The 27,817-nt window shown below is 52.1% G+C and overlaps 1 protein-coding gene across 5 annotated transcripts in view; it reads left to right on the top strand.

The window, feature by feature from the left end:
* Positions 1 to 26,112, top strand: part of SCARB1 (scavenger receptor class B member 1) — a 79,546-nt gene extending 53,434 nt beyond the window's left edge. For 2 of the 5 annotated variants that reach the window (XM_033440687.2, XM_033440690.2), the window contains 8 exons: positions 154 to 269; positions 2,273 to 2,439; positions 8,708 to 8,826; positions 13,565 to 13,638; positions 17,094 to 17,145; positions 18,047 to 18,193; positions 21,318 to 21,446; positions 25,132 to 26,112. In XM_033440687.2, the coding sequence (XP_033296578.2) occupies positions 154 to 269; positions 2,273 to 2,439; positions 8,708 to 8,826; positions 13,565 to 13,638; positions 17,094 to 17,145; positions 18,047 to 18,193; positions 21,318 to 21,446 (804 nt within the window). In that variant the 3' untranslated portion in view covers positions 25,132 to 26,112. Of the gene's footprint in view, positions 1 to 153; positions 270 to 2,272; positions 2,440 to 8,707; positions 8,827 to 13,564; positions 13,639 to 17,093; positions 17,146 to 18,046; positions 18,194 to 21,317; positions 23,923 to 25,131 lie in introns of those variants that run through there. The other 3 variants (XM_004276648.4, XM_049697836.1, XM_049697837.1) reach the window with 3 other exon arrangements.
* The last annotated feature ends 1,705 nt before the right edge of the window (positions 26,113 to 27,817 follow it).

Below are 27,817 nucleotides of genomic sequence, written 5' to 3'. Positions count from 1 at the left end.
GCTCACCTTGCACCAGGCTGTCTCTCCGAGGGGACAGGCTTCTGTCAAGTGGGTAGTGACATCCCCCAGGGCACATGGCCCGTGAAGTCACAGCTCCAAGTCAGGTAGGAAATGCCCGAGAGCATTTCCTTACGAGGCCTTGCGTCCCCACAGGTCAACTTCTGGCATTCCGATCAGTGCAACATGATTAATGGGACTTCCGGGCAGATATGGGCGCCATTTATGACTCCTGAATCCTCGCTGGAATTCTACAGCCCCGAGGCCTGCCGGTAATTGCCCTGACGTGGGACATTCTGGGCCTCCTGGGAAATCTGCCTTGTGGCTGCTCAGAGCAGAATCAAGCGGCTTGTGGTGTGAATTGCAAAGCGCTCGACTCTCTGTGTGTCCGGCGGCCTTTGGCGCCATCTTGAATTATCTCTGGTTGCACCATGAAGGGCAGACGCCAATCGCTGGTGCTTTTGCAAGGCCCAGAGAGAGGCTACTGGCGGTGGTTGGAGCTCGGTCGTGGTGGGCAGGAAATGGGCAGGATTGCCGGGGACCGTGCAATAAGGCAAGCGATGGGCCCCCTGTGCTGTTTGCTCGGCTGCCCTAATTTCCCATTGGGTGCTGTGACATCTGGGTGCCTCTCCTGCAGCCCCTCCAGTCTCCAGAGTAGCAGCCTCGGAGGTCAGCTTGGGGCTGAACAATGGCGGTGGCCCCGGCCGAGGGGTGAGAAGAGACAGTGGCTCCTAGAGCTCTTCTCTGGGTGCTGTCCTGTCCTCGGCTTCTCTGTTCAGGCCACTCTGGAAAAACCTTTTGCTTGGGATCTCACTGATGTGAACTCTGACCCACCTGCCTCCCCAGCAAACCCTGATGGAGCCCTGTCTGTGCGAGACACTGGGGTCCCCACAGAGACAAGATGGTTCCCTGGGAGTCATGTCCTGGCGGGGGACTCAGGCCCACGTACCCAGGGGAGCGTCAGAGAGCGGAGGCGCTTTTGCTGTGTGTGTGTTCACTTCTTAAAATTAGGAATTTCAACCTAGAGGAAAGTTGCGAGAATGTGCAACTTTCTCCGCATCGCCTTCCCCAGTTTCCCAGTGGTTTCTCTTTGGCCCCTTCTGCTTTATCCTCATCCCACACTTCTCTCTTTCTCTCTCTCTCCTTCTGTATATTTTTCCTGGACCCTTTGAGAGTACATTGGACGCCTAAATACTTCAGTGGGTGTTTTCTAAAAATGACATTTTCTTACATAACCCCATCATGTCACCAAAATGAGGAAATTTAGCATTGATGTGATACTATTGTCTAAGCCAGCACTCTCCAATAAAAATATAATTCAAGTCCCATCTGCAGTTTAAAACTTTCTAGTGGCCTCATTAAAGAAGAGTAGCGAGAAATAGGTGAAATTAATTTTAATGATGTTTTGTCGGACCCAGGAGATCCAAAATGGTATCATTTCACAATGTGTAAACAGATGTAAAATATTGAAGAGCTGTTTTCCATTGTTTGGGGGTATCAAGTCGTAGAAATGTGGAGTGCATTTGACACGTAGAGCTGCATCCTGACTTGGACAGGCCCTGTTTCAAGGGCTCTAAGGCCACGTGTGCTGAGTGGCCCCCGTGGACAGCACAGGTGGAGCGGTTCTGATCCACAGCCCATGTTCGAGGTTAGACGTGCCTTTGAGAAATACGGCAGGGTGAGCAGAAGAGGGAATAGGGTGTCGGCCACGTTGCTGCTGCCTACGGAGCTGACAGCCGCACCGTGACCTGAGTGAAGAACTGAGGTCTGATGTGGGGATGAGGGAGGAACGTTCCAGGCACCGCACCGTGACCTGAGTGAAGAACTGAGGTCTGATGTGGGGATGAGGGAGGAACGTTCCAGGCAGCAGGAGTAGCAGATACAAAGGCCCTGGGGCAGGATGGAGCATGTGGGAGGAATACCACCTGTGGGGTGCAGTACGGGTAGGCAGGGGCTGGACCCTCTACAAGCTTGTGGGCCATGGTGAGGACATTAGATCTTATTCTAGATTAGACTGGAAGCAATCGCAGTTGTAAGTGGGGTCGCGATATATTCTGTCCTTGTTTTAAAGCTCCGTCTGCTTGCGGAGAATGGATTGGCGTAGGCGGGGGAGGCAGGGAGACCCATAAGGGAGGTCATTGCAATTCGCCGGGCGAGAGACGGCGGCTGCTGGGACCCGGGGGGTGGCCGTGCCCGTGGGGCGTGGCTCAACTCGGGCCACCCACTTCCAGCCACCTCATTCTGGGGTGTCATCCTCCATCGTTTGTCCCCGCAGGTCCATGAAGCTCATCTACAAGGAGCAGGGGGTGTTCGAAGGCATCCCCACCTTTCGCTTCGTGGCTCCCAACACCTTATTTGCCAACGGGTCCGTCTACCCGCCCAATGAGGGCTTCTGCCCCTGCCGGGAGTCCGGAATTCAGAATGTCAGCACCTGCAGGTTCAGTATGTGTCATTCCCCACGGGAGGGCGGGAGGGTGTGGCCCGTGATGAGGGGCTTATCTGTCTGTGTACGCCATGGCCTCCATACTCTTGATAATCCCATTAGGCTGGAGATAAATAGGGCAGCAGAAGGATAACCAGAAAAAAAAAATACGCTTTGGGTATATCGGTTGCTGTCGTAATAAATTCCCACAAACCTGGTGGCCTAGAACAGCACAAGTTTATGATCTTAAGCAGCTCCGTAGTTTAGGGGTCGGACACAGGCCTCTCCAGGCTAAGATCCAGGTGTCAGCGGGCTGCGTTCCTTTCTGGAGGTTGACGGGGACTCTCCGTTTCTCTTGCCTTTCCCAGTTTCTAGAAGCCCCTAGAATCCCTTGCTCAGGTTTCCCTTCCTCTGTCTGCAAAACCAGCAACATCACAAGTCTTTGATCCCACTCCTGTGGTCACATCTCTTTTTCTGAAGCTCTTCTGCTTCCCTTGTCCAGTTTTAAGCGCCCTGGAGACTATATCAGGCCCACCTGGATAATCTAGGCCACTGCTCTCTATTTTTAGCGGATTAGCAGCCTTCATTCCTCCTGCGACCTAATTCCCTTTGTCGTGTAACCTAACTTATTCACAGGTCCCGGGGATGAGGGTGCGGACATCTTTGGGAAGGGCATCGTTCTGCCTCCCAGGTCGTGATAGGTGGCTTGAGAGGCAGGCTTCATGGGGAGGACCTTCCACCCCACCTGGGGAGGGAAGGAAGCTGGCAGCAGCCTGATGGTTCCGTGAACTCTTGTTCTGCAGTTGTGGGCTTGGATGCGGCCCCTGGCGCTGGCACACTGTCCTCTGACATCGTCAGTGTTTTCCAGCTGTGTGCCAGTCCCCGAGACGGCCCCGCCTCACATGCTCAATTTGGACACTTGGATGTCAGCTCGATTTCCCTCTCCCAACCCTCATCCAGGTCGCCAGCAAGCCCTGTGCGCCCTGCCTGCATCCTTGCTTTCTTCCGTTCCCCCGCCGCCTCGTGGTCCAGGGCCCTTTAGCTGGCCCTCCTCTTGCATTGTGGCCGCCCCGTGTACCATCCGTTTCCCAGACTGTCCAGTGCGGTCACTGCTGGCCTCGTGTGGTTATTTAAATTGAAATCGGGGACTGCCCTGGCGGGCCAGTGGTTAAGACTGCGCTTCCACCGCAGGGAGCACAGGTTCAATCCCTGGTCGGGGAACTAAGATCCTGCAGGCTGCATGGTGCGGCACCACCCCCCCCAAAAAAAAAGGTAAATTGAAATTGGTTTGAATGAAATCAAATTAAAAAGGCAGTGCATTCCTTGCACCGGCCACATTTCAAATGAGTCCCACCCACACGTGCCTAGAGGCTGCCCTGTGGGACGTACAGTGAAAAAAGAGACCATTTTCATCGCAGAAAGTTCTGTTGGACACTGTTCCAGCAAGCAGCCCAGGGGGCCTTTCAAAATCCCGGGTTGCCACCCAATCCTTTGCTTGAAATGTCTACTAGCGCCCCGTGCGTGTAGAGCAAAATCCCTACGGAGGCCCCAGGGCCGTCAGGATCTGGCCTCTGCCAGTCTCTCTAATGTCATTTCTTCCCGTACTTTCCCCACTGATGTTCTTCAGCCCCGCCCCTTCTCCCTGTTTCTAGGATGTAGCTCGTTTGGTCCTGCCTCAGGGCCTTTGCGTCAGCTGTTCCCTAGGCTGCTGTAGATCTGTGTGAATCATTCCCTTACCTGCTTCTGGTCTGTTCAAATGCCACCTCCTCCAGGAGGCCTGCTCTCTGATTTCCATCCTGAAGTTGCCCCCCTGCCCCGCCTCCCAGCTGCTCCTGTCGTTTCACCCTTGATTGTCTCCGTGGCGCTCATCGCTCCCCGAAATCACTGAGTGTGTCTTTTATTTCACTTATTGTCTGTCTCCTGTATTGGTTTGTAAATACTCTACGCAGGACTCTGTCCTTAGCTTCTAGAATTGGGCCCAGTATGTAGAGGGTGCTCACACAGTATGGGAACGTATGGATGTGTGGGTGTACCTTGCACCGAGGGAATTGAGGCTCGAGGCTAGGGTGTGACACCCTAGCTGGTAGGACAAGAAGCCACGCCTTATCTTCCGAGGTCTCGCCTTCTGCGGCCCGTTTGGTTGGAACCACATTTCCAGCTGGAGATGGGAATTTGGGAGGCGTAGTTTGCTGCAGGGTTGGGAGGAAGGACTGCCATCAGGTTGGATGGTTTCCCCAAGTTCAGGCAGTGAGGTGCTCCGTGCGTGAAGGGTTTGGAGCTGGGGCCTGGAAGTGCCCACCTCTGTCGTGGCCTCTTCTGGCCCACCTGCCCTTGTTCCCTGTTCGCTTCATTCTTTCTTCACTGGTGTTTACAGGAACTTCTGCTTGTAGGTGGGCTGACAGTGCAGACACCTGGTGGGCTGTGTGCTACACGATTGCCGTGGTAAGTGGCAGGTGCTACACCAGCCTGATTAGGCCTAAAAGGGTACTTCTCGGTTTACCTTTGCATTAGGCATAGCTCTAGAGCTCAGCTGTTGTCCGAAGCCGCCTTTCGCCATGTGCTAGCTCAGTTTTCCTCCAGACCGCTTTGTTGCGAGGCAGGCTCTCCCCTCCAGCCTCCAGGCTCACCTCCTCCCAGCTCTGGGTCCTGCAGAAACGGGACAACTGGCTCCTCTTCACTCCAGCAAAAGTTCTAGAGTTTGCTCTGATTGGGCTGGCTTGCATCACACGACCAGCTGTGAACCAGTAAGTGGCCAAGGGTGGCCTATGCTGATTGGCCAGGCTGTGTCACATGCTCAGCCCCTGGCTCCAGTGGGTGGGGCCAGCACCCACGTGACAGGCGGCTGAAAATAGGGGAGGGGCTTTCTCGGGGTATAGGTTCCAGGAGAAAGAGTGGGTGCTGGACAGGCAGAAACTACATATCCGTCCACTGCCAAGGGCTAGGGATGAACATCGCACGGCCTCATCTTAGCACACGTGCCTAGAGAACTTCAGAAGTGCAAGGGAATTATGTACGTATTATGCAAATAAAAATTTTTCTTTTACGTTGAAATAGACGTATATACAGGGAGAGGCCCAACTGACACGTGCACTTTGAGATTCCACCAAGTGATGGGGAAAGAGGACAGGAGTGACCTCCCCCTCCGTCACTGGCCTGACTGCTGGCAGCACAGCTTTGCTTGCCTTTGGTGCTTATGTGAGCGGAATCCTAAAGCATATATTCCTTTTTCTCTACTTATGTCCTCTTTCGCCCACTTTTGCATTGGTGAGGTCCGTCCCCGCAGTCGTGGGTGCCCTCTTCCTTGCTATATGGTATTCCACGGTGGGACCACACCTCCATTTCCTCACCTCTTTTGCTGTTCATGGGCATCCGACGAGGTTCTGCTGTGGACAGTTACCCCAGCGCTGCTAAGAACGTTCTCTCATACATGTCTTCGGGTGCACCTGTGTCTGTATTTCTGTGGCATTTCATCTGAAGATAAGAAATACCCACACATTTCCCTTGCTGGGCCTTGAGGAGTTCTCGGACCCAGAGAACTCTTCCTCCTCCAACCTCTGTGCTGTGTAGGGTCCTGAGGCTTGCTCAGTGGAGGCCCTTAATCTGTGGTGATCCCGGGCCATTAGGTCTGCTTAGATGCGCCATAAAGCTATAAATGAATTACCATTTATTACTTGGGTGTTGTCTCTCAGTCTGTTTGGAAATAAAATAGAAAGAAACACGTACATGCATGCATGCTATTAAAAAGCCAAGCAAGTTGGCCTTCCCTGGTGTCGCAGTGGTTGAGAATCTGCCTGCCGATGCAGGGGACACGGGTTCGAGCCCTGGTCTGGGAGGATCCCACATGCCACGGAGCAACTAGGCCCGTGAGCCACGGCCGCTGAGCCTGCGCGTCTGGAGCCTGTGCTCCGCAACGAGAGAGGCCGCGACAGTGAGAGGCCCGCGCTCGCCGCAACTAGAGAAAGCCCTCGCACAGAAACGAAGACCCAACACAGCCAAAAATAATAATAATTAATTAAAAAAACAACCAAGCAAGCTGAAGCAAGGGAAGGTGACGGCAAGTCGGTCCAGCCCGTGTCAGTCTCCCCCCAACCCTGCCACCCTGGCCTTGGAGGCAGGATGGAGCTTGTTTGAGATGCGCCGCCTGCAAGGGCCTGGCTCGGTGACTGCTTCCCTTACCGAGGGAGGGGGGCGGTCCTTGTGTTTGCTCTGTTGATCTCCTTTCACAGTGAGAGGGGAGAATGGGAAACAGGGTTTTCCAAATTGTGAAACATTGTCCCTGGTGGTGCCCAAGACTTCAAAGGTCCAAAGACGTAGCTTTATATAACATTGACTTACGTGGTGAGAGAGGTCTTCTGCTTTCCATTCTCTCTCTGTCCTTCTGATCACTTCCAGAAGAAAGTACCTGTCTAACACTCGTCTGTCTTTCTTTTTGACAGAGAAAGAGAAAGTCTCAGGGTCTAAGTCTCACGTAGGTAACAGTCTCTAGTTAGAATCTGCAACATTCATTCATCCGCATTGTATTTATTCCTATATTTATTTTCTGATTCTGACAAGTGTTTGACAGTTATGCCTCAGATAGCAAGCTCGTCCTTGAAAATATAGCTGTTTATGTAGAGCAATAGCAGTTGCTTCAGAGAAGCACATTGTGTAACAGGGCAGGGGGTAGCTGAATATGGCAACACATCAAAGAGGTACTAGGATGAATAAATTAATGTTGAGAAGCATTAAGGCAATGAATGTAAAAGGACTCTGGGAAAAATGAAGTCAGACAGTGGTTAAATCTCAGCTTTTATTCCAAACCAGTGCTTGGCTTTGCTAAGAAACGCAGAAAGAATCTAGACATTTGAGGTTGCCAGACACACAGAAACAGGAATGCGGGTCACCTGGCTGGCAGCAGACGGGCTGCTGGTTTTAGGGAAGAAGACCTTGTGAGTTTTGTTTGTTTCTTCTTTCTTTTTTTCCGTATCGAGGTGAAGTTCACTAATCCGCAATTAGCCTTTTTTTTTTTTTGCGGTACGCGGGCCTCTCACTGCCGTGGCTTCTCCCGCTGCGGAGCACAGGCTCCGGACGCGCAGGCTCAGCGGCCATGGCTCACGGGCCCAGCCGCTCTGCGGCACGTGGGATCTTCCTGGACCGGGGCACGAACCCGTGTCCCCTGCATCGGCAGGCGGACTCTCAACCACTGTGCCACCAGGGCAGCCCCGCAATTAGCCATTTTAAAGTGCACGATTCAGTGACATTTAATACATTCAAAACGTTGTGCAGCCACCATCACAATCTAGTTCCAGAACATTCTCATCAACCCAAAAGGAGACCCCGTACCCATTTACACTCACTCCCCATCTCTCTGCCCCCGCCCCTGTCACCGCCAGTCTGCGTTCTGTCTCTGATGTGCCGGTTCTTGATCCTCGTCAGTTTTGAGAGAGGCTTATTCTTTTCCCCGTTGACTTGTTGTCCGTCAGGCCTGTTGTGTGTTGTCCTGAGCACACGAGCATGCATTGGCGTTTGCCTCGCTTGGTCAGTTGATGGACAGCTTCAGCCTCGGGTGTCTGGGTGTGAATTTCCCACTCAGAGGGACCCAGGTCAGTCCCTGTTCTCACATGTTGGCGTCCCTCCCACAGACCAGCTGCTGGGAGAGAAGGAGCAAAACAGGTGTGTCTTCTCCCCTCCCGTGGACGTTAGGGAGACCTGGCTGCAGGTGTGCACACCTGAGCATCTCTGATCATTGCCGTGTTGCCTGCAGAAGACAGTCCGGGCTGCTTGGCTTGGCGATCCAGATGCCCCTCCTCTCACCCAAGTCCAAGTCTTTCTATCCTCAGCTGCCATCATTCCCCTCCAGGCGCTGTCTGCTCCACATGCACCGCGCATTTTCCCACCTCCCTGCGTTGGCTTCTGCCATCCCTTCCACCTGGAACGCCATTCCCTCACCTTCTCTGTCTGGCATCTTTGAGCCAGCTTCTTCTCCTTCCTTTGATGTCTCCTGGCAGAAGCAGCAGCTCCTATGTTACCATTCTTGTGGCACTGAGCTTGTCCCCTGCTGGGTGGGTTCCAGTCCCTGGTGCCTCTTGGGCGCTTGCTAAATATTTGCAGACTGAACGGATTCTCTCTGTCTAGTTATTGTTGTTTGCATCTTGTCATCATCATGAGGGGGGTGCACTGCAGGCAGTGGCTGTGTTTCATCACCTACGCATCCCCTTGCCCAGCTCAGGGTGTGACAGGGGCAGGTCTCTGGATGTGCCAACATGCTGTCTTTGTCTGACATCCCCTCTCTGCCCCTCTGCCTTCTAGACGCACCCTTATTTCTCTCCCATCCTCACTTCTACAACGCTGACCCAGTCCTGGCAGAGGCAGTGTCTGGCCTCCACCCTAACCCAGAAGAGCATTCCTTGTTCCTGGACGTCCACCCGGTGAGCCCCTGCCTGTCAGCCTGTGGGTGGGCGCGGGGATTTCTGTTTGGTGCACACCTGGCTTTCTCCTCTCCCCACTAGGCACCAAAATGTTCCAGTGTGGGGGTGATGGGAAGCCTGGATTTCTTCGGCAGTGATAGCTTCTAGGCTATCAAGCCTTCAAATTGCCCCGACTTCATAGTGCAAGGACTTTATCTCTTTATAAGGAAATTGTCTCTATAAAAGGATTATAAGAAAGTAAATTAATTAGGAATTATCAGCCTGCAAATTAGCCAGAGGCAGCCCTCTGGCTGCGCCAGCATACCGTAAAGATCTTTAGGTGCGGACAAGAGCCTGGAACATCTTGTGGATAAACTGGGTTCTGGGGAATTTGTCCTGTGTGTTGTTTTGTCTGCGAACAGGGACCAGGAGGGTATCAGACCTGTACGTGTGGCCCTCCCGTGGGCATGTTTTTACCCAGTTGCTTCTTTTCTTAGTGCCTCCGTTCCCTGGAAATTTGCCCATTTGGACTCGGTGGCTTTTTATCATTGATTAAATAAATTCTGTGGGTTTCTGTTTCCTGAGTGGACATTTGTGGTCTCCCCCACAGGCCTTTTTGGAAGCTCTTCTACCCGGTGCTGTTCCCTGCCGTTTTCCTTGGTACTCCTCAGATTTTCTAAGCCGCTGACTCAATCCCCAGCCCCCAGCACTCCACCTTCTAGCTCTCTCTCTCTCTCTCTCTTTTTTTTTTCACTAAAAATCCAGGCTGAGCCTTTCCTGGCGGTCCAGTGGTTAGGACTCCGTGCTTTCACTGCCGAGGGCACGGGTTCAATCCCTGGTCAGGGAACTAAAATCCCGCAAGCTGTGCGGCTCGGCCAAATTAAAAAAATAAACAAAATAAAATAAAATAAAATAAATAAAAATCCAGCTAGTGAAGTCAGCTATGACTGCACACACTTCACATTCACCAAATATTTATAGAATGCTCATTATGCTACAGGCATAATTCTAGATGCTTCCACCCACACCAACTCATTTAATTTTCACAATAATCTGAGAGGTGGGCATTGCTAGTCCCATTTTACAGACGGGGAAACTGTAGCCCAAATAGGTTAAGTGCTACAGCTAGTAAATGGGATTCTTGGCTCCATAAGGGAAAGGTCTGTTCTGTCTTGTTAATCGCTTGGATTCTAGTAGTTACCACAGAAGTACTAGTATCTCAGTAAATATGGGTTTGATTTACTGAGATATTAGTGCTTGAGAGTGAGTAAGGGATGAGGCCGAATTCAAACATAGGTCTTCTTTGTTTTTTTTTTTTTGCGGTACGCGGGCCTCTCACTGTTGTGACCTCTCCCGTTGCGGAGCACAGGCTCCAGACGCGCAGGCTCAGCGGCCATGGCTCACGGGCCCAGCCGCTCCGCGGCATGTGGGATCTTCCCGGACCGGGGCACGAACCCGTGTCCCCTGCATCGGCAGGCGGACTCTCAACCACTGCGCCACCAGGGAAGCCCCATATGTCTGTTTTTTAAAAAAATTAATATACTTTCATTTTTGTTTGTTTGGCTGTACCATGCGGCATATGGGATCTTAGTTCCCCGACCAGGGATCGAACCGGCACCCCCTGCAGTGGAAGTGCTGATTCTTAACCACTGGACCGCTAGGGAAGTCCTTACTTTGGTTTTCAGAATAGTTTTAGGCCTACAGAAAAACTGAGCAGAAAATACAGAGAGTTCCCAGACATCGTTTTCCCCGGGCACGAAATTTGTCGCAGTCGATGAATGAACGTTATTATTGACTATAGTCCGTAGCTTACATTAGGCTTCATTCTGTGTCGATCAGGTTTATGGGTTTTGACAAATGCATCGTGACCTGTATCCACCATTACAGTCTCCTACAGAATGGTTTCGCTGCCTTAAAAATCCCGTGTGTTCCACCCACTTATCCCCCTCCTACCTTCACTCCCATCCAACCTTTGGCAGTGACTGACCTTTTACCGTCTCTGTAGTTTTGCCTTTTCCAGAACGTCATATAGTTGGAACCATAGAGTATGTAGCCTTTTTTAAAAATTGAAGTATAGTTGACGTACAGTATTATACAAGTGACAGGTGTGTAATGTAGTGATTCACAATTTTTAAAGGGTATACTCCATTGACAGTTATTTAAAATATTGGCTGTACGAACAGTTGTTTTAATGCCCACTACGTTCTGCCCTGTATTAATATGTAGTTAATTAAGTGGGTATTAATGAATTAAGTTGATAGTAATTTATTAATATGAATCTATTGCGTGCTCTATGTTAAATTCATCCTTTATTGTTAGTTGTGTTAAGGCTTTTCCATACTGTCTTAAACTTTTAACCAGTTTTTAAAAGGCTTTTATTATAAAGCTAACAAATGGTTTTCCACTTTCTCTTTTATAGTTCATCCACTTCACTGCTTCTCTCTCTCTCTTTCTCTCTCTTTCTCTCTCTCTGCTGGCTTCTGGGTATTCCAGCAAGAGCAAGATCTTTTCTCTGTTGTCACTGGTGACTTGCATTGTGCTGCGTGGATTTTCTTTTTTTTTCCCCACATTGAGAGAGAAACAGTTAAGTTTGGGAGGCTGGAGAAATGCCAACAGCTGTTTTGCAGCAGCACATCAGCAGATGCAGAAGTAGACTTCTACTTCTCATTTCAGGTCAGGGGCAGACGGGGAGAGGAAGTGGCCTTGGATTTTGTTGTCGATTTGGGGAGGATGGTCATGGGGTCGATTTGCTGGTTTCTGATCTCATTAGCCCGGAAAACAGAATGCCTGCTGGAAGCGGCTTCTCTGGTGCCTTCTTTCCTGCTCCTGAAACCGGGGTGTGTGTGTGTGTGTGTGTGTGTGTGTGTGTGTGTGTGGTGACAGACGTGGGCTCACGGGTCCAAGTTTCTGTTCTGAGATTGCGGGGTGGTGGGGGACAGGCGGGGCTTTGCCCAAGAAGAGGAGGCTGGACAGTCAAGGAAGGAAGGAGACACATTTCCTGGAGAAGGAAGTGGCCTGAGTGGAGACCCCAGAATGTAGAGTCTAGAAAGCAGGATGTGTCGGGTCTCCAAGATCACCCCCAAGTTGGAGGATTTGCTAGGAGGACTCCCAGGACCCAGCATATGGTGGTACCCACAGCGGTGATGAATTGCAGTGAAAGACACAAGGCACAGTCAGCAAAGGGAAAGGTGCATGGGGCGAAGTCTGGGGGAACCAGGCACAGGCTCCCAGAGCCCTCTCCCAGGGCAGGGGTCACACAGGACACCCTTCATTCCCCGAGTGAGGTGTCCTCTACCAGGGACGCCCAGTAGAGACTCAGTGCCCAGGATTCTTACTGGGGCTGGTCATATAGATGCTGTCTACCTGGCACAGACCGAAATTCCGGACTCCCAGAAGGAAATCAGGTGTCAGCATAAACCACAGTGTTTGTACAAACTGTCCTGGTACAGTGAGCCCCTCTTATCTGTCAGGGAGAGGTGGGAGCCCTCCTGAAATCCAGGATCGCTGACACCAGCCAGGGACAGCCTTGCTAGCAGGGCAGCCTCACCCCTGCTGGCTCTTTTGCACACGGGTGATCTCACTCCCATCCCACCGGGTTCTCAAGTTCAAACTCTCCCCCGTCCTGGGAGCATGGCCTTTGGCCAGTTGCTCTGTGCCCCTGGGGTCCCAAAGGACCTCAGGATGCCAGGCTATATTGGAAGATAATGCCCTCTCCCACTGGTGTATGTGGTAACAACACAGCATTTATAGCTCTGAGTGTGGCTGTCTTGCATCCCTTATTTTGCCCTTGCAGAAACCCTGTGAGGTGGGCAGAGTTGTCTCCACTTTCCAGATGAGAAGAGTCTCAGCTAAGAAGCAGCAGTCTGTCCTCAAACCTAGGTTCCTTTCCACTCTCATTTCCTGACATCATTCTGGAAGCACCTTCCTGGTTTTGGTCCTATATGTGTGTCACTTTTTGTGTTATTGACTTACTACTTAAAAAAAAAAAATCTCATAAAAAAAAAATCCTGCACAAAGGAAGCTTTCTATCATGACCTCAAATCGGAAATTAAAAATGTCTCTGAATAGGGAATTCTCTGGCGGTCCAGTGGTTAGGACTCTGCGTTTCCACAGCAGGGCGCGCGGGTTCGATCCCTGGTCGGGGAACTAAGATCCCACAAGCTGTGCAGTGCAGCCAAAGAAAAGAAAAATCTCCAAGTAAAGAACGCAAAATAGCACTAGGCTCTCTGTAAAATACCGTCGCCTGCCCTTGGCGCGAGCCTGAGGCCAGCTCTGTTGAAATGGAGATCGGGTGGGGGTGTATTGCGGAGGCACTAGGGGCCGAGCCAGCTCCCTGCAGACTTTCTCTTTGAGACGCTGGTGGGGAGGGAATGGGGGGTGAATGGAGAAGATAGTGACTTTATTAACATGTAAATCTATTTTATTTTATTTGGAGGCTGGAGGGAGGGGCGATGACTGGGAAACGTCCTTCTGCACTGGGGGATGCCTTATGCAAGAGAACAGATGGAAAGGGTTAGTTCTTTTTCCATCCAGAGCGAGGCTGGCTCACCAGAGGGGATCCCTCGAGGTCGTGGACATAAGAGCCATTTGGGGAACATGTGTTTACCCATCAGGGCTTTGAATGGGTAGCGGAAGCCCCATCGGATGGGCAGTTCATTTGGGATACGCACCCTCTTGAGCGTGACCAGGGAGAGGGCTGTTTGAAGGGGTCCCCAGGGCTCCAGGGAAGCCGGGCCCCTCACTGCTCTTGTCACTGCAGGTCACCGGAATCCCCATGAACTGCTCTGTGAAACTGCAGCTGAGTCTCTACATTAAGTCTGTGAAAGGCATCGGGTGAGTGGGGTCTGGGAGCCCCGGGCTGCCTTGCTGTTGAGAGATCAGGGACTCGGGACTCTGGCCATGTCCTTGGGAACCTGGCATCTGGGGAGAGAGATGGTCCTTCGGGATATGGAATCTGGTCCCTGCCCCTTGAACCCCTGAGGGGGGTCTTAGCTCTCAGCCGAGCCCAAACTGCATCCTGACATCCCTGCCCTGTACTCTCTTGACATTTGTCCCCCAAATTAGCCAGACTCTTCCATCCAAGCTGTTTCCCGTTCGACAGAGTAGCAAAAATTAAATCCTGCCAAAACCAAGTGTCTGTAAGTGGAAACTTAGCAAACAGTCTTCTGAAGTGAGACCGTTCACTCGACGGGAGGAATTCTTTAAGCACTGGTTTTCTTTTTCTTTTTTTGGAGTTGGTTTTCGGTAACCGCTTTATCAAGATTTAATTCACACAGTATAAAGCTCACCCTTTAAAAGTGCACAATTCGGTGATTTGTGGGACATTCACAGAGCTGGGCAGCATCACCCCAATCAATTTTGAAACATTTCCATCCACCCCCTCCAAAGAAACCCCACACCCTTTAGCAGTCACTGCCCATTTCCCCAGCCCCAGGCAACCCTTAATTTACTTCTGTTCCTGTGGACTTACCTATTCTGGCCATATCATGGGAATAGAATCATATGATATGTGTCTGGCTCTTTTCGCTTAACATGATGTTTTCAGGGTTCATCCACGTTGTGGCCTGTGTCACTGCTTCATTCCATTTTACGGCTGAATAACATTCCATTGCATGGAAAGACCATGTTTTTATTCATCAGTTGATGGACATTTGGGTTGTTTCTACTTTTTGGCCATTATGAATAGTGCCGCTTTGAATATTTAAAGTTTCTGTGTGGATGTGTGTTTTCTCTTGGGTAGACACCTTGCAGCAGAATTGCTGGGTCATATGGTGACTCTATGTTTAAGAGTTTCAGGAGCTGCCAGACTGGTTTCCAGGGCGGCTGCGACATTTTACACTCCCACCAGCAGCGTGGGAGGTGCCAGTGTCTCTACATCCTTGCCAGCTCTTGTTATAACATCGAGTTAGGATAGAGCTGGGTGAGGGAGCACGCTGGGCGTTACGTCAGGGTCTGTACTTCTTTATTTTTTTAAATTTTTTTGGTCGCGCTGTGTGGCATGCGGGATCTTAGTTCCCCAACCAGGGATCGAACCCGTGTCCCCTGCCTTGGAAGCACAGAGTCTTAACCTCTGGACCACCAGGGAAGTCCCCTGTACTTCTTAGCATATTTGAAATAGTTTCATTAAAAAAAAAAATTCCCCCAGAAAGATTCCTGGGCTGCAGGAATGTGAGCATCTGTTTGGCTTTGTGAGACGCCCCTCAGCTGGAGAGAATAACACTTTGTCTGAGCTGGTGAGCCTGTCAGTGCAGCTCATCCTTACTCCCCCACTAGCTTTTCATTTTTACATTTTGAGGCTGCTCAGAGAGTTTGTTCCTGAAGCGTTTGTGGCTGGTGAAACAGCCCCACGCGTGCGTTAGGTGTCTGCTGCCCAGACTTGAGCTCCACAGGGCTCCCGTCCCTCAGCGCCTGGGCTGCTAACTTGGATGTGCAGGGCCGGCAGGTGACTAAGTGGAACCCGTGGGGATGGGACCAAGGGCCAGCCTCTGTCCAGCGCCAGGGCCCACGCACTCAGTGTGGCCACATCCTATGCATTTGCAAATGCATTTTTCAAAATCTGGATGTTAACACACATTTCACCTGTTGGGAGTTCATTCCGATTTTTGACAAATGCTGCTCAAGCCAGCAGTCTATCTGGGTGGCTGGATTCTGCCTGCTGGTGGCCCTGAGCCACCACCCTGATGTCTCTGGGCCTCTGTGTTCCCATCTGTTCGGAACCAAGGCCACACAGCTGCCAGGCTGCCCCTGTGGGCTGGGATGGTGGTCTCAAGGGCGGTGGTCCAACAGCAGTGCTTGTCAGCATCTCCCAGGGCTGTCGAGGAACCCGTGTGGGAAATGTCTGGAGACACCGCCGCCCGCCCGGAAGCAGAGCTGTCTGGCTGTGACTTGTCTGAGGAACTTTTGTGCTGTTTGCTCACAAGATAAAGGCAGCAGGGTTGCACACTCTGTGCATTCAATTGACATCGGTTCTTACAAACTCAGATTAAAGAGGCTGAAGTGAAGGGGATGCGCCATTGTATTTCCAGAGCGTCCTCCGTGTCTGTCTCCTCTGTAGGTGATACGGTGTAAATTCATTTCACTGCACAGTACTCTATTGAACAAGCGCTTTTTGAGAACTGTGATTGAGGATTTTGACCTTCTGTGCTGACTCTGGTGCCTGTCCCCTGAGAGAGTACCAGCTCCCCTCCAGCTGTGCCTTCTTTAAGCAGACCCAGGAATGGTGAAGTTACAGAATATTTGTTTGTCCAGTTGTTTGCAGGCATTTGACAACAAGACAACAATAATAAACATCGAGCACTATATGTCTTTTTTTTTTTTTTTTTTTGGCTGTGCCACACGGCTTGTGGGATTTCATTTCCCTGACCAGGGATTGAACCCAGGCCACAGCAGTGAAAGCCCAGAATCCTAACCACTAGGCCACCAGGGAACTCCCCTAGAGCACTTTTTATATGCTGGGTATTTTTCATGGTGTCGTGTTCCGTCCTCACTAGAGCCCTGTGAGGAGTTCCATTATAATCCCCATTTTACAGAGGAGGAACAGAGAGGGTAAGTAGCATGGCCAAGGTCACACAGCTATCTAGTAGCTGACTGTGTCGGGGGTCCCCAAGACCACTCTCGGGTTTGATGATTCACTGGGAAGACTCAGGGGACCCAGCACGTAGTTAATAGTCACGGCTGTGATTTACTACAGAGAAAGGATTCAAAACATAATTGGCAAAGGGAAAAGGCTCACGGGGTGAAGTCTGGGGAAACCAGGCACAGGCTTCTAGAGCCCTCTCCCAGGAGGGTCACACCGGGACACGCTTCATTTCCCCGGTGACAAGTTGTGACAACACGTGTGAAATGTCCCCTACCAGAGATGCCCAGTAGAAACTCAGCACCCAGGGTGTTCACTGGGGGCTGGTCACGTAGGCGCCTTCTGCTTGGCACGGACCCAGATTCCAGACTCCCCAAAGGAAAGCAAGTGATCAGCATAAACCGTGTTGTTTGTTGTCTGGGCGTATTGCCATCCGGAATAAGATCGGGATTCTGTTTCTAAAAAAGAACACATGGGTATCAGCTAGGTCCCTGGCAGCCCCTCCGCGTAAGAATTTTTCATTTAAAGAGATATTGTTGGGTCGTCAGTTTGCGCCCCGTCAGGAGAGGCCCATCGCTCAAGCCCATGCCGACCAAGTTGCTGCAACGTCAAATCCCTCCTGACCCTGGGGCTTCCGATCGCAGGTCCAGAGCTGCCTGATCTAAGACACCCTGACATAACTTCTCACTTGCTTGGTCTCGCTTATTTCCAGACAAACTGGGAAGATCGAGCCGGTGATCCTGCCACTGATGTGGTTTGGAGAGGTAAGGCTGCTTCCCTCTCCCCGGGTACTGGGCACCCGAGGGCGTGGTGTCTGATGCCTCAGTGAGGAGTTGATGTGGGCATTTGGGGCAGGAGGCTGTGTGTGGTGGGGAGGCTAGGCTGGGGGAGCTGGACTGAGTAATGCAGAACCATCTGTTAGAAACTTCGCCCTCTCCAAGCACTTTATGTCAGTTATCCCACTGGGTTGAAAGGATCACACGAGATGAGGAACACAGGAGCTGCATGAAACTGTAAAGTCCCTGGTCAGGGTGTAAAATAATTTTGTTAATGCACATGGCCCCTTCTCCTGAGATGAAGGGAAGTTGGTTTTCAGGGTGTCAACTTTTTATTGAAATTTCTTCTCTCCCAGCTTTTCAGGGTTCCTTCTGGCTTAGCTCGTTTTAAATCAGGGTGAGCTAACCGCTGGATCAGACAGGCTTCAGATGTCAAGCTCACTTCCCACTCACATCACAGTCTGATGGGGGGCAGGCGGAGCTCTGCTCCACGCAGACATTCAGGGACATCCAGGCTCCTTCCATCTTCTGGTCCTGCCCTCTTGGAGATCTTCAGAATCCGTCTCCATTCAGTAAATTGGGAAAGAGATGGAGAGAATCATATGGGAGCCAGGCGTGGAAGTTGCAGCATCACTGTGCCCCCATCCCATTGGCCAGAACAAGTCATATGGGCCTGCCTAGCTGCAAGGAGTCTGGGAAATGTAGTCCTGTTGTGTGGCCCCAGAGGAAATAAGAGGCATGGCTGGCTCCATCCATCGCATGCTCTGGCCAGTGGGCTTGAGATGGGAAAGGGGTTGGGGGACAGAGGGGTGTGGTGTGGGGTGGCGTCTGCACCCTCAGCCCACAGTACGTGGCACCAGTCCACTTGTTTGTCTTTCTCCTTCGCCAGAGCGGGGCAATGGAGGGTGAGACCCTTCAGACGTTCTACACCCAGCTGGTGTTGATGCCCAAGGTGCTGCGTTATGCCCAGTACGTGCTCCTTGCCCTGGGCTGCGTCCTGCTGCTCATCCCCATCATCTACCAAATCTGGAGCCAAGTAGGTGGTGGCCAGAGCCTGGCCGGGGCCGAGTGGCCCCTTGCTTGCCTGCTTGGGGGAAGGAGGGGCTCAGATCAGATCCCCCAGCAGCCCCTTCCTGCTGTGCCCACGGACACCTTCAGCCTGCAGCCCGCCTCGGGCGGCAGTCCTAGGTCTCCGCCTGGGCTGGGGAGCTGTTGCCGCATCCTTGCTTCTCTTGCATGTTCTGTTGCCACTTCTCTGCCTGTTCTGGGAGGCCTGGGGACCCTCCCTTGGAGGGGCTGCAGGTGGTTTTGGATCAGGAGACCTGGTACTTGAATGGTTTGTTCTTCAAGTCAGCAGCTGCTGGCTTTCAGGCTCTGGCAGGTACAGGGACACGACAGTGAACAAGGCAATTGCTACTCCCGGGGGAAGGGGGGTGTGGGGACTGGCATTCTAGTTGGAAAGACAGGTGGAAACCAAGTAAATAAACAGAAGAGATGATTTCACCGATGATAATAGAAAATGTGATGGGCTTAGGGCAGTGCTGTCTGATACGAATACAACATGAGCCACGTGTGTGATTTTAAATTTTCTAATAGCCACCTTAAGTAAAAGGGAATTAATTTTAATCGTATCTTTTATTTAACCCAAATATATCCAAAATATCAATATGACCATGTCTACGTGTAATCAATATAAAAAATATAAATTTTTTACATTTTCTTTCTGGTTAAGTCTTTGGAATCCGCTGTGTATTTTACATTTACATCAGGTCTTGACTGGGACTCGCCCCTTTTCGAAGCCTCAACGGCCATATGTGGCTACCAAGTTGGACACCGCAGCATCCCAGGGCGTTGGCGACAACTATAGAGACAATGTCAGAAAAGGTTTCTCGGAAGAGGTCGAATTTAAGCTTAGAAGTGAATGCTCAGCACAGAGTCAGGGAAAGAGTGCTCCGGGTGGAGGAATGGCCAGTGCAAAGGCCCTGAGGCAGGGGTGGGTGAGGTGTGTTGGAGGCTCCCGCAGGGCCAGGGTGGCTGGAGGGGAGTGGGCATGGGGGCAGCGGGGGAGGAGGTGGTGTCTGAGAGGCCGACGTAGGTCATGCCTGGTCCTGTAATGCAGGGTGAGCAGCTTGGAACTGATTCTGGGGGTGACGGGAAGCTGTTGGAAGCTGTAAAGGAGAGGAGTGACTAGGTCAGTTAACGTGTGGCCACTTGGTCTTCAGATGGGAGAGCGAAAGCAGGGGGACCAGTGAAGAGGCCCAGGTGAGCGAGGATGGTGGCTTGGACCAGGATAGGAGCAGGTATTTGGGGAAGGGAGCACAGATGGAGAAGAGCCCTGAAGAGCCAGCCCTGGGGCATCTACCATTCAGAGGCAGGAAAAAGAGGGGGCGACAACAAATACCCCCCTTTTTTGGCCGCGTTGTGAGGCATGCAGGATCTTAGTTCCCCAAATAGGAATCGAACCCGTGCCCCCTGCAGTGGAAGTGCATAGTCTTAACCACTGGACCACCAGGGAAGTTCCAACAAATACACCTTCATGATTTGGCATCATTCATTCATTCATGGCATTCACTGACACCTTCACAGCTTATGGGGGGGGGTCACTGTGCACAGTTCTGGGGATACAGACATGAGTAGGATGTGAGGTCCGGAGACCAGGGGGCTTTAAGCAAGTTACTGCCGTCACATGGTGACAAGGCCCGTGGATGCAAGGCCCCCGGGGCAGCGGGGATGGGTGGGCAGCTACCTGGTGGACAGGGGACACTGCTCAGTGGCAGGGAGTCTTGAAAGGCCATTTTGAATCCATGAACCAGAACCTCCCCCCCCGGTGCCCCCTGCCCCCCGAGTTGTCCTGGAGCCACAGGCCTCAGCCTCGGTCGGGGGCTGCCCAGCTCCCCTGCTGCCCCTCGGGCCACCTGCAACACCTGCTTTCTCGCTTTAGCTCCGGCCAACAGCGTTTTCTCTTCTTCCTCTTCCTCGGAGGCAGCTCGCACGCTCGCTCGCTTAACTTGCTTGTTTGCTGGGGCGAGGACAAACCTTTCCAGGCTCTTAACCTGGGCTTTCAGACCCTTAACCTGATTTCCCTTCCAAATTCCCAGTCCTTTGGGGGAAAAGGTTTGCACTGGTGTGAGGGTACCGGGGCCTCTGGTGTTTTGAGCCCCCAGTGAACGTTGGGGGCCCGGTCCTCTGTCACTGCCCCAGCCAGAGCAGAAGGGAACTCCCTAGGGTTTTTGGAATGAATCATGCTGGGAGGACAGAGGGGCCAGAAGCCCTAGCCCCCAACCCGTGGATGCCTCCCTGGGGCCAGCATCACCGTGGGTTTCCAGGAGTGAGGCCCAGGGGAGCAGCGGTGAGGGGCTGGACCAGACAGCCTCTGCCCTCTGTCTCTCCTAATGGTCCGTCAGAAGGGGGAGGGGGAGGACGGTGAGGATAACAATGTGAAAGCTTCCCTGCTTCACCCCCCCATCCGTGTCCCCCAAATCTGATAAGAATATCATCGTCTCTACTGACCACGATTGAGGCCCCCTCCCCGCAGGTTTTGCTGGAGGCCCAGTCGTTGAAATTTATCCCGTTATGTATTTTTTGGTTTAGCAGGGGTTAGGCCTTACGTGTTTTTATGTATCTGTCCTGATAGGGGAGAGAAAAAAAAAAAAAAAAGAATGGCATGTCGTTAAACTCAACGTATTTTAATTTCTCTTCAAAGACGTTTTTCTTGTCAAGTCATTCTTGAAAGAAAAAAATTTTTTTTTTAGACAGAAATGTCGCTGTTTCTGGTCGATTTAAGATGCCACCCACTAGCTCAGTCAGTGGAGCATGAGACTTAAAATGCCACTTGCTCAGCTCTCTGAGTCTCGGCCAATCCACCCTGCCCAGCACGGCCCATCTCCCCTCCGTGATTCGGCTCAAATTTTCAGGCTGACAAACCCTTTTCAGCTCAGCTTGCCCGTCTGACCAAGCGTGTTTCCTGAAGATGCTCGTCTTTCTGTCTCTGGTGAAAGACACCATCACTCCCCAGGTCTCAGCCAACTCCAGTCACTAATGGTGGTTGGACTCTAGAATTCTGTACCCCACCCTCTGCTTTCTGAAAATCAGAGAACCGTGTAAAAACCGTGTGTGTTCGGCTGCAACGTCAACTATAAATTAGCTTGGTTATCTTCTAGGAGAAGTGCTATTTATTTTGGAGTAGTAGTAAAAAGGGCTCAAAGGATAAGGAGGCCATTCAGGCCTATTCTGAATCCCTGATGACATCAGCTCCCAAGGGGACTGTACTGCAAGAAGCAAGACTGTAGGTGGGTACCAGGTAACACCTCTCGCCCCCCATCTCCTCCCATAGTGAGTAGAACTCTGGCGGCTTGAAACGCTTGGGATCTCACACATCTCTTCAGCCTGAACTTCACCTGGAGTGTCTACAGATTGAAAATACGTATTTGTGTATTTTGTTGTCTTCTTACGTTCTGAGTGATCCCAGGCGTGGTAGGTGATGGAGGGTGACTAGTGGGCTGGTGTCTTGTTTGCAAGGTTGTCTTAGAAAGGCAGGATCGAGGTTTAGGTCTCAGCTGCTTCTCAAACCTCTGGTGCGATATAGACTCTTCTGGGAAAGTCTGCGAAAAAATGCAGGTCCACAGACATCCTTCTAGACCTCTTGGAATAGCATCATAGGTGGGGCCCAGGAATCTGTATTTTAATGGCCCCCTAACAGGATTCTGATGTGGATAAGTTTAAATAAATCCGGATGACTGGCCAAGAAAAGAGAATTTAGGCATCACCTGGGCACCAAGTGTAGATCTAGGACTCGGTCTGAGGGTATGGTTGCCAGACTGAGCAAAAACAAGCAGCCCCAGAAACAACAACAACAAACGGACTCTCCGTTAAATGTGAATTTCAGGGAAACAGTGAATGATTTTTAGCCTAAGTGTGTCCCATGGAATTATCAGGACACGCTTCTACTGAAAAACTGTTTGCTGTTTACCTGAAATTCACATTTAACTGGCTGCCCTCCTTCATCGGGCAGCCTACCTGCGGGAGACGGAGGCTAGTGCCTTTGGGGGTTCACCTCCTGGGCTGTGTTCCTTTAGGTCTGAGGTCTTAGGAGAGCCGAGTCCCGCCAGGGGATGTGCCAGGCAGAGCTCTGGGCCCTACGGTTGGGGTTTGGGTGGGGCTGAGCCGCTCTATGCTTATACCTCGGATTATAGCTGTAATTTTGGTTTCTGAAAAACGTACCACCTCTCCAGCTTCTGGGGCTGGGCCTGCTCGGGTTTAAATAGCTTTCCTGAGAGCCACAGGCTGGGGATGAGGTGACAGCCCTACTCTTTGGGACCAGTTGGCGGCTTCCAGTTTGCTTGGATTGCCAGGGCCGGAGGAGGAGATAAAATAGAACATGGGCGCTGGGCGTGGGTGTGTTTGTTGGCAGGTACTGCCAGCCCTGCAAGGAGCGGGAGGGAGGGACCGCTGTGCCCCCAGCCAGGCTCTGGGGGGCTCCTACTGCCGATCTGGGGATAAGAGAGCCCGACCACGTCAGGGCTGGGTGTTAAGGGGGTGTCTTCCTGAGCTTAGGGGGCAGGGTGTCCTAGCTGGAGATGAGCCCCCCGTTGCCTTCCTCTCTCCCAGAATTCCTCTTGGGACGCCCTTCTTGTGTACGATTTGGCCCCATTGGCACCCCTGCCCCCTTGCAGCCACGATTCCCTTCTGCAGAAACTTGCTTGGCGTTCTCGCGGTGCAGGGGTGGGGTCTTCAGGCACAGAGATGGGGGTTATTTGCTTTTAGCATAGACAGAGCTGGTGTTTGTGAGGTCTCAGCCCCATGGCTGCACCTCCCTGGACACAGCCAGGATGTCCTGCTCCCTGCCCCCCCCAAAATAAAAATAAAACAAAACCAAAGCTGGAGTCTCTTCGTGATTTTGCCAGCAGAATCCAAATGTCAAGTTATTAGGGAAGGTTTTGATTAAAGAGATGCTACTGCTCTGTCTTCTGGAAGACAGGTCAGCCTTCGGCCCGGATGAGACCCCTACCCCCGGTCACGTGTACTTGGGGAAGGCAGTGTCCTGTCAGGTCTGCTTTAGGGGACCAGGCACCTGGGAAGCGGCCAGTGGTCCTGGAGACCTGGAATCCCTGCAGCCCGGCCTCCAGCCTGTGCTGAGTCCCTGGGGACGGTCCTATACCTTGCCCCGCGTCTGGGCACGGGGGTGGCCTTGAGGGGCTGCTTTGCTCCAGGAAAGGGAGGACATGGGGCCTCCACTAGCCCAGAAGGGTGTTTTTGTGTGAATAAGAAAAGACAGCTCCTCTGTGCAGACATGGCCTGCTTTAGGGCTGAGGGCTTGGCAAACAGAGTACACCCCGTTTATACCCACTTGGCTGGGTGCCCTTGTGCAGTGAACAGCCTGGACAATGGTACTGGGCAGCCCTTCAGGGACATGTTCCAGGATCATCTCTTGCCGTCTCATGATTTCTCTCGTTAATTCCAAGTCCTCATTCCTCAGTTAAACGGAAGTGTATTCCCTGAAGGTTTGTACATGTGTCTTTCTTGGGAAGGCAGTTTCCCCTTTGTACTTTTTTTTTTTTTTTTTTTTTTTTTTTTGCGGTACGCGGGCCTCTCACCGTCGTGGCCTCTCCCGTTGCGGAGCACAGGCTCCAGACGCGCAGGCTCAGCGGCCATGGCTCACGGGCCCAGCCGCTCCGCGGCACGGGGGATCCTCCCAGACCGGGGCACGAACCCGTGTCCCCTGCATCGGCAGGCGGACTCTCAACCACTGCGCCACCAGGGAAGCCCTCCCCTTTGAACTTTTGAGCAAGACTTTCTCCTGTCGTGGCTCTCTGGGCCCACATCGCTAAGAATCCCCCGCCCCCCCGACCCCCGCTGTCCCATGCTGCCTGTGTATCGGGGGGTGTGTCGGCAGAGGCGCACGCCCACCCCTCCTTGCCCCTGGCTGGAATGTGGCTCGGTGCGCGGAAGCCTGAGCTCTGTCCCCGAGGAAAGGAGTCAGGAGTCCCCCACCGCTCCCCACCCAGAGTGGGGTTTGATTTACCCCACCCCGCGGTGAAGCAGACCCCTGGGGGTTGTGAGCAAAGGCCCAGGTGGGTAGGGGCGTCCGGGGTTTTCCGACCACAGCTGCTGGGCAAGGAAGCGTCTCCGTTCTTCGAGGGGAAGGAAGCCAGAGGGCTTGGGGGGATGAAAAGTTGCCCCCAATTCTTATCATCATGGCTACCTTTAAAATTTTCCTTAAATTGAGAAACTTAAAAATGTAAAACTAGATGAACTGCACGCTCTGAGTTCCCTCTCACCCAGACCCAACAACCCTGCTAACATTTTGTCATATTTCACCTTTTCCCTGTGTGTCCTTTGCCCCCCTCGCCAAGTCCCACTGCCCCTCCCCCTCTCCCCAGAGACATCCATCGCTAGGAATTTGGTGTTTGCATGTTTCTTCCCCTCTAAGTCTGTATATATGTATCCACGAACGACAGATAATTTTTAAAAAGCTTACCTCCGTGGTGTCAAACTATATGAATCACTCCGCAGCTGGATTTCCCCTCTTCAGTTTTCTGTGTGACAGCTGTGTAGGTTGACTACGATCTTGTAACTCTGTCTTTTAAATGCATTCTGATATCAGTGGACATTTAGGTGGTTTCCAGCTTTTCTGTGTTAACGGTATTGCTTATATAAGCCCTGGACTCCTTGCTCTGCCCTTCTCACTGTATTAGGCAAGTCTCTTAGGGTCTCAGTTTCCCCATATCTAAGATGGGTGAGAGCATGGCAAGATGGTGTTTCGTGAGATTAGGAGACCCTTTGTAGTGGAGTCCCAGGAGTCTGTAGGTCACTCCAGTCTTCTCTCATCTCGAGCTTGATGGGGGGGGGGGCTGCAGATGGGGGCTCCAAGGGGGGTTTCCATGCTGGTGGAGGATGTACAGGGGCGGAGCCAGGGTCCGGGCGGGGCTTGGTGGGCGGGGCTTAGTGATGCAGCACCTCCCCTTTTCTCCACAGGGTCCCAAAGATGCCGCCAGCCAGCCCAGCTTGGCTACTCAGCCAGACCAGCTCTCCAGCCCCTACACCCCGCTTCTTCAGGACTCTCTCAGCGGACAGCCCACTAATCCCAAAGTCTGAGCCACCCCCTGCTACCACATGCCTGTCGCACACTGCACACACCCCCAGCACGTGTCCACGTGTGTGCACAGGTGTGTGCAGACACTCAGGGATGGAGCCGCTGCTGAGGGGACTTGGGGAGAGGCTCGTCAACAAGGACTGTTCCGGAAACTTCTCTCCAAGTGATCCACAGGCCCGACCACAGGTGTGGGCACAGGGTCCCCTCCCTTGGGTGAGCGAGCCTGAGCTCTTGAGGACTCAGGTCACCTCTCCCCAGCGGTCCTCTCCATCAGTCTCGAAACACTGCAGCCCCCGCCTGGTGGCTCGCCCAGGCAGGACAGGGCCTTTACTCCGAGGGGCTGTGGCCGCTGTCCCGAAACCTAGCCCAGGAGTGCAGGCTGCTTGTGTGCCAGCCAGGTGGGCCGCGGGCCATGGCTCAGCGCCCAGCCCGGACCCGGAGCTGTGGCCACTGGACACCCATCTGGGCCTCAAAACGGAGATGCCTCCGACCACATCCTTAACCCCCTGCAGGATCGTGATCTCCCTGAAGTCTACACAGGCGCCGGATTTGGGTGTCTGCGCCCCTTCCCTCCAGCCTAAACTGACATCATCATGTATACTGAGCCGGCCACTCCCTGGCTGGGGTGGCAGGAGGCTGTGCCCCGAGCCGCCCCCCACCAGGGTCCTCAGCTCTTCGGTGCCGGGGAGGAGGTGGAGAGGCCCCGGGCCCATCAGCCTGGGTGTCTGGTCGGGTGACCCGTCTGCCCGGGGCTCCTGGTCTCCAGGGCAAGCCTCTGTCTCTTTTCTACTGGAAGAGAAATGAATTTTATCATCTTTTAAAAATAATTCACAGTTGAAATAATAAACCTTTTTAAAAAGTGACTGAGTCTGTGACAGCCTGTTTGAGGGGGGATGGGAGGGCCCCCTGGGAAGTTCTGGGCTCTTCTTTTCTTAGCCAGTAGCTCCTTTCTGGTTACTGCCATGAATGTCTCTCAGGGACTGGGCTGCAGACTTGCCTTTCCCTTGTTTTAAAATTTACTTATTTATTTATTTTTGGCTGCGTTGGGTCTTCGTTGCTATGCGCGCGGGCTTTCTCTAGATGTGGTGAGCGAGGGCTACTCTTCGTTGCGGTGCGTGGGCTTCTCATTGCGGTGGCTTCTCTTGTTGCAGAGCACGGGCTATAGGTGCGTGGGCTTCAGTAGTTGTGGCTCGCGGGCTCTAGAGCGCAGACTCAGTAGTTGTGGCGCACGGGCTTAGTTGCTCCGTGGCATGTGGGATCTTCCTGGACCAGGGATTGAACCCGTGTCCCCTGCATCGGCAGGCGGATTCTTAACCACTGCGCCACCAGGGAAGTCCCTAAAATTTAAACTTGTGTATATTTAACATTTTATATAAATTCTGTGTGAATTCAGTTCTTGTTTAGAAAGCATAGCATCCACGTGGACCACTCCCCCGACCCCGCTTTTGATCGTTGAGTAGAATTCCATCGTAGGCACGTACCACAGGTTTCCAAGCATTCATGAGTTGAAGGACATTTCAGATGTTTACAGTTTTTGACGGTTATGAATATAAAGCTACTAAAAACACGAATGTACAGGTTTTTGTGTGAACATATATTTTCTTTTCTTTTTCTTTTGTTTTGCTTGCGGGATCTTAGTTCCCTGACCAGGGATCGAACGGGGGCCGACAGCAGCAAAAGCGCCGAGTCTTAACCACCGGACCGCCAGGGAATTCCCGATTTTCATTTCTCTTAAGTAAAATACCTAGGAGTGAGAGTGCTAGGTCATATGGTAACACGTGATATAGGTCTGTGTTTAACAATATTCACGGTAACTGCACCATTCTGCATTCCCACCATCAAGGTATGATCGTTTCACCTGCTCTGCATACAGGCTGATACCTTGGCACTTCCAGCTTTTAAAAAACTGTCGTCCTTTGTAGTGGTATCACACTGTGTTTTTTATTTGCATGGAAATACATCTCCTAATGAGCTGGTGATTTCCTCTTCACCCCCAACGAATTTATGTATCTATGAATGACTGTTACTGCCAGGATGCGACCGATTTTATCGTCGATTCTATTCTTATTTTGTGTAAGTGCAGAGAAGCCTTGTTTACATAAGTACACAGCTGGCAGTGGAAGGAATATCTTAATAGAGTCACTAATGCTTAATACCGCTGAGTAATGGGCAAAAAATCAGGTGACAATCTGTCATCAAAAAGTATTTTTACTGATTTATCAGCTGACGCGTCCATCTGACCTTTCTTCACATTTGTAGAAGGCAGCAAAGTGGAAACCACGGACTTGCAAAAGAACTGCAAAAAGATTACTCAATCTTTAGATCAGTTCTCGAAACCAGTGTTTGGGAGTGTCCCTCAGGTCGGGGCTGGAGGGCTGGGGAGAGCTGCGCCTGCCTGCTGCGGGGTCGGGGGCCTGGGGAAGGGCGCCTGCCGCCTGGCCCTGATCCCTGGGAGACCCGAAGGTGAAAAGCGTTCCCCAGCTTGAGTCTGATGACCACTGAGAGGACTGTTGACTTCCCTGTGTCCAAGCCGCATCACAGACACCTGCAACTTTTGCATTCAGCCCT

This window comes from Orcinus orca, chromosome 15 (genome assembly GCF_937001465.1).
Source record: "Orcinus orca chromosome 15, mOrcOrc1.1, whole genome shotgun sequence".
Lineage (NCBI taxonomy): Eukaryota > Metazoa > Chordata > Mammalia > Artiodactyla > Delphinidae > Orcinus > Orcinus orca.
This window is presented reverse-complemented; position numbering and strand designations above follow the sequence as displayed.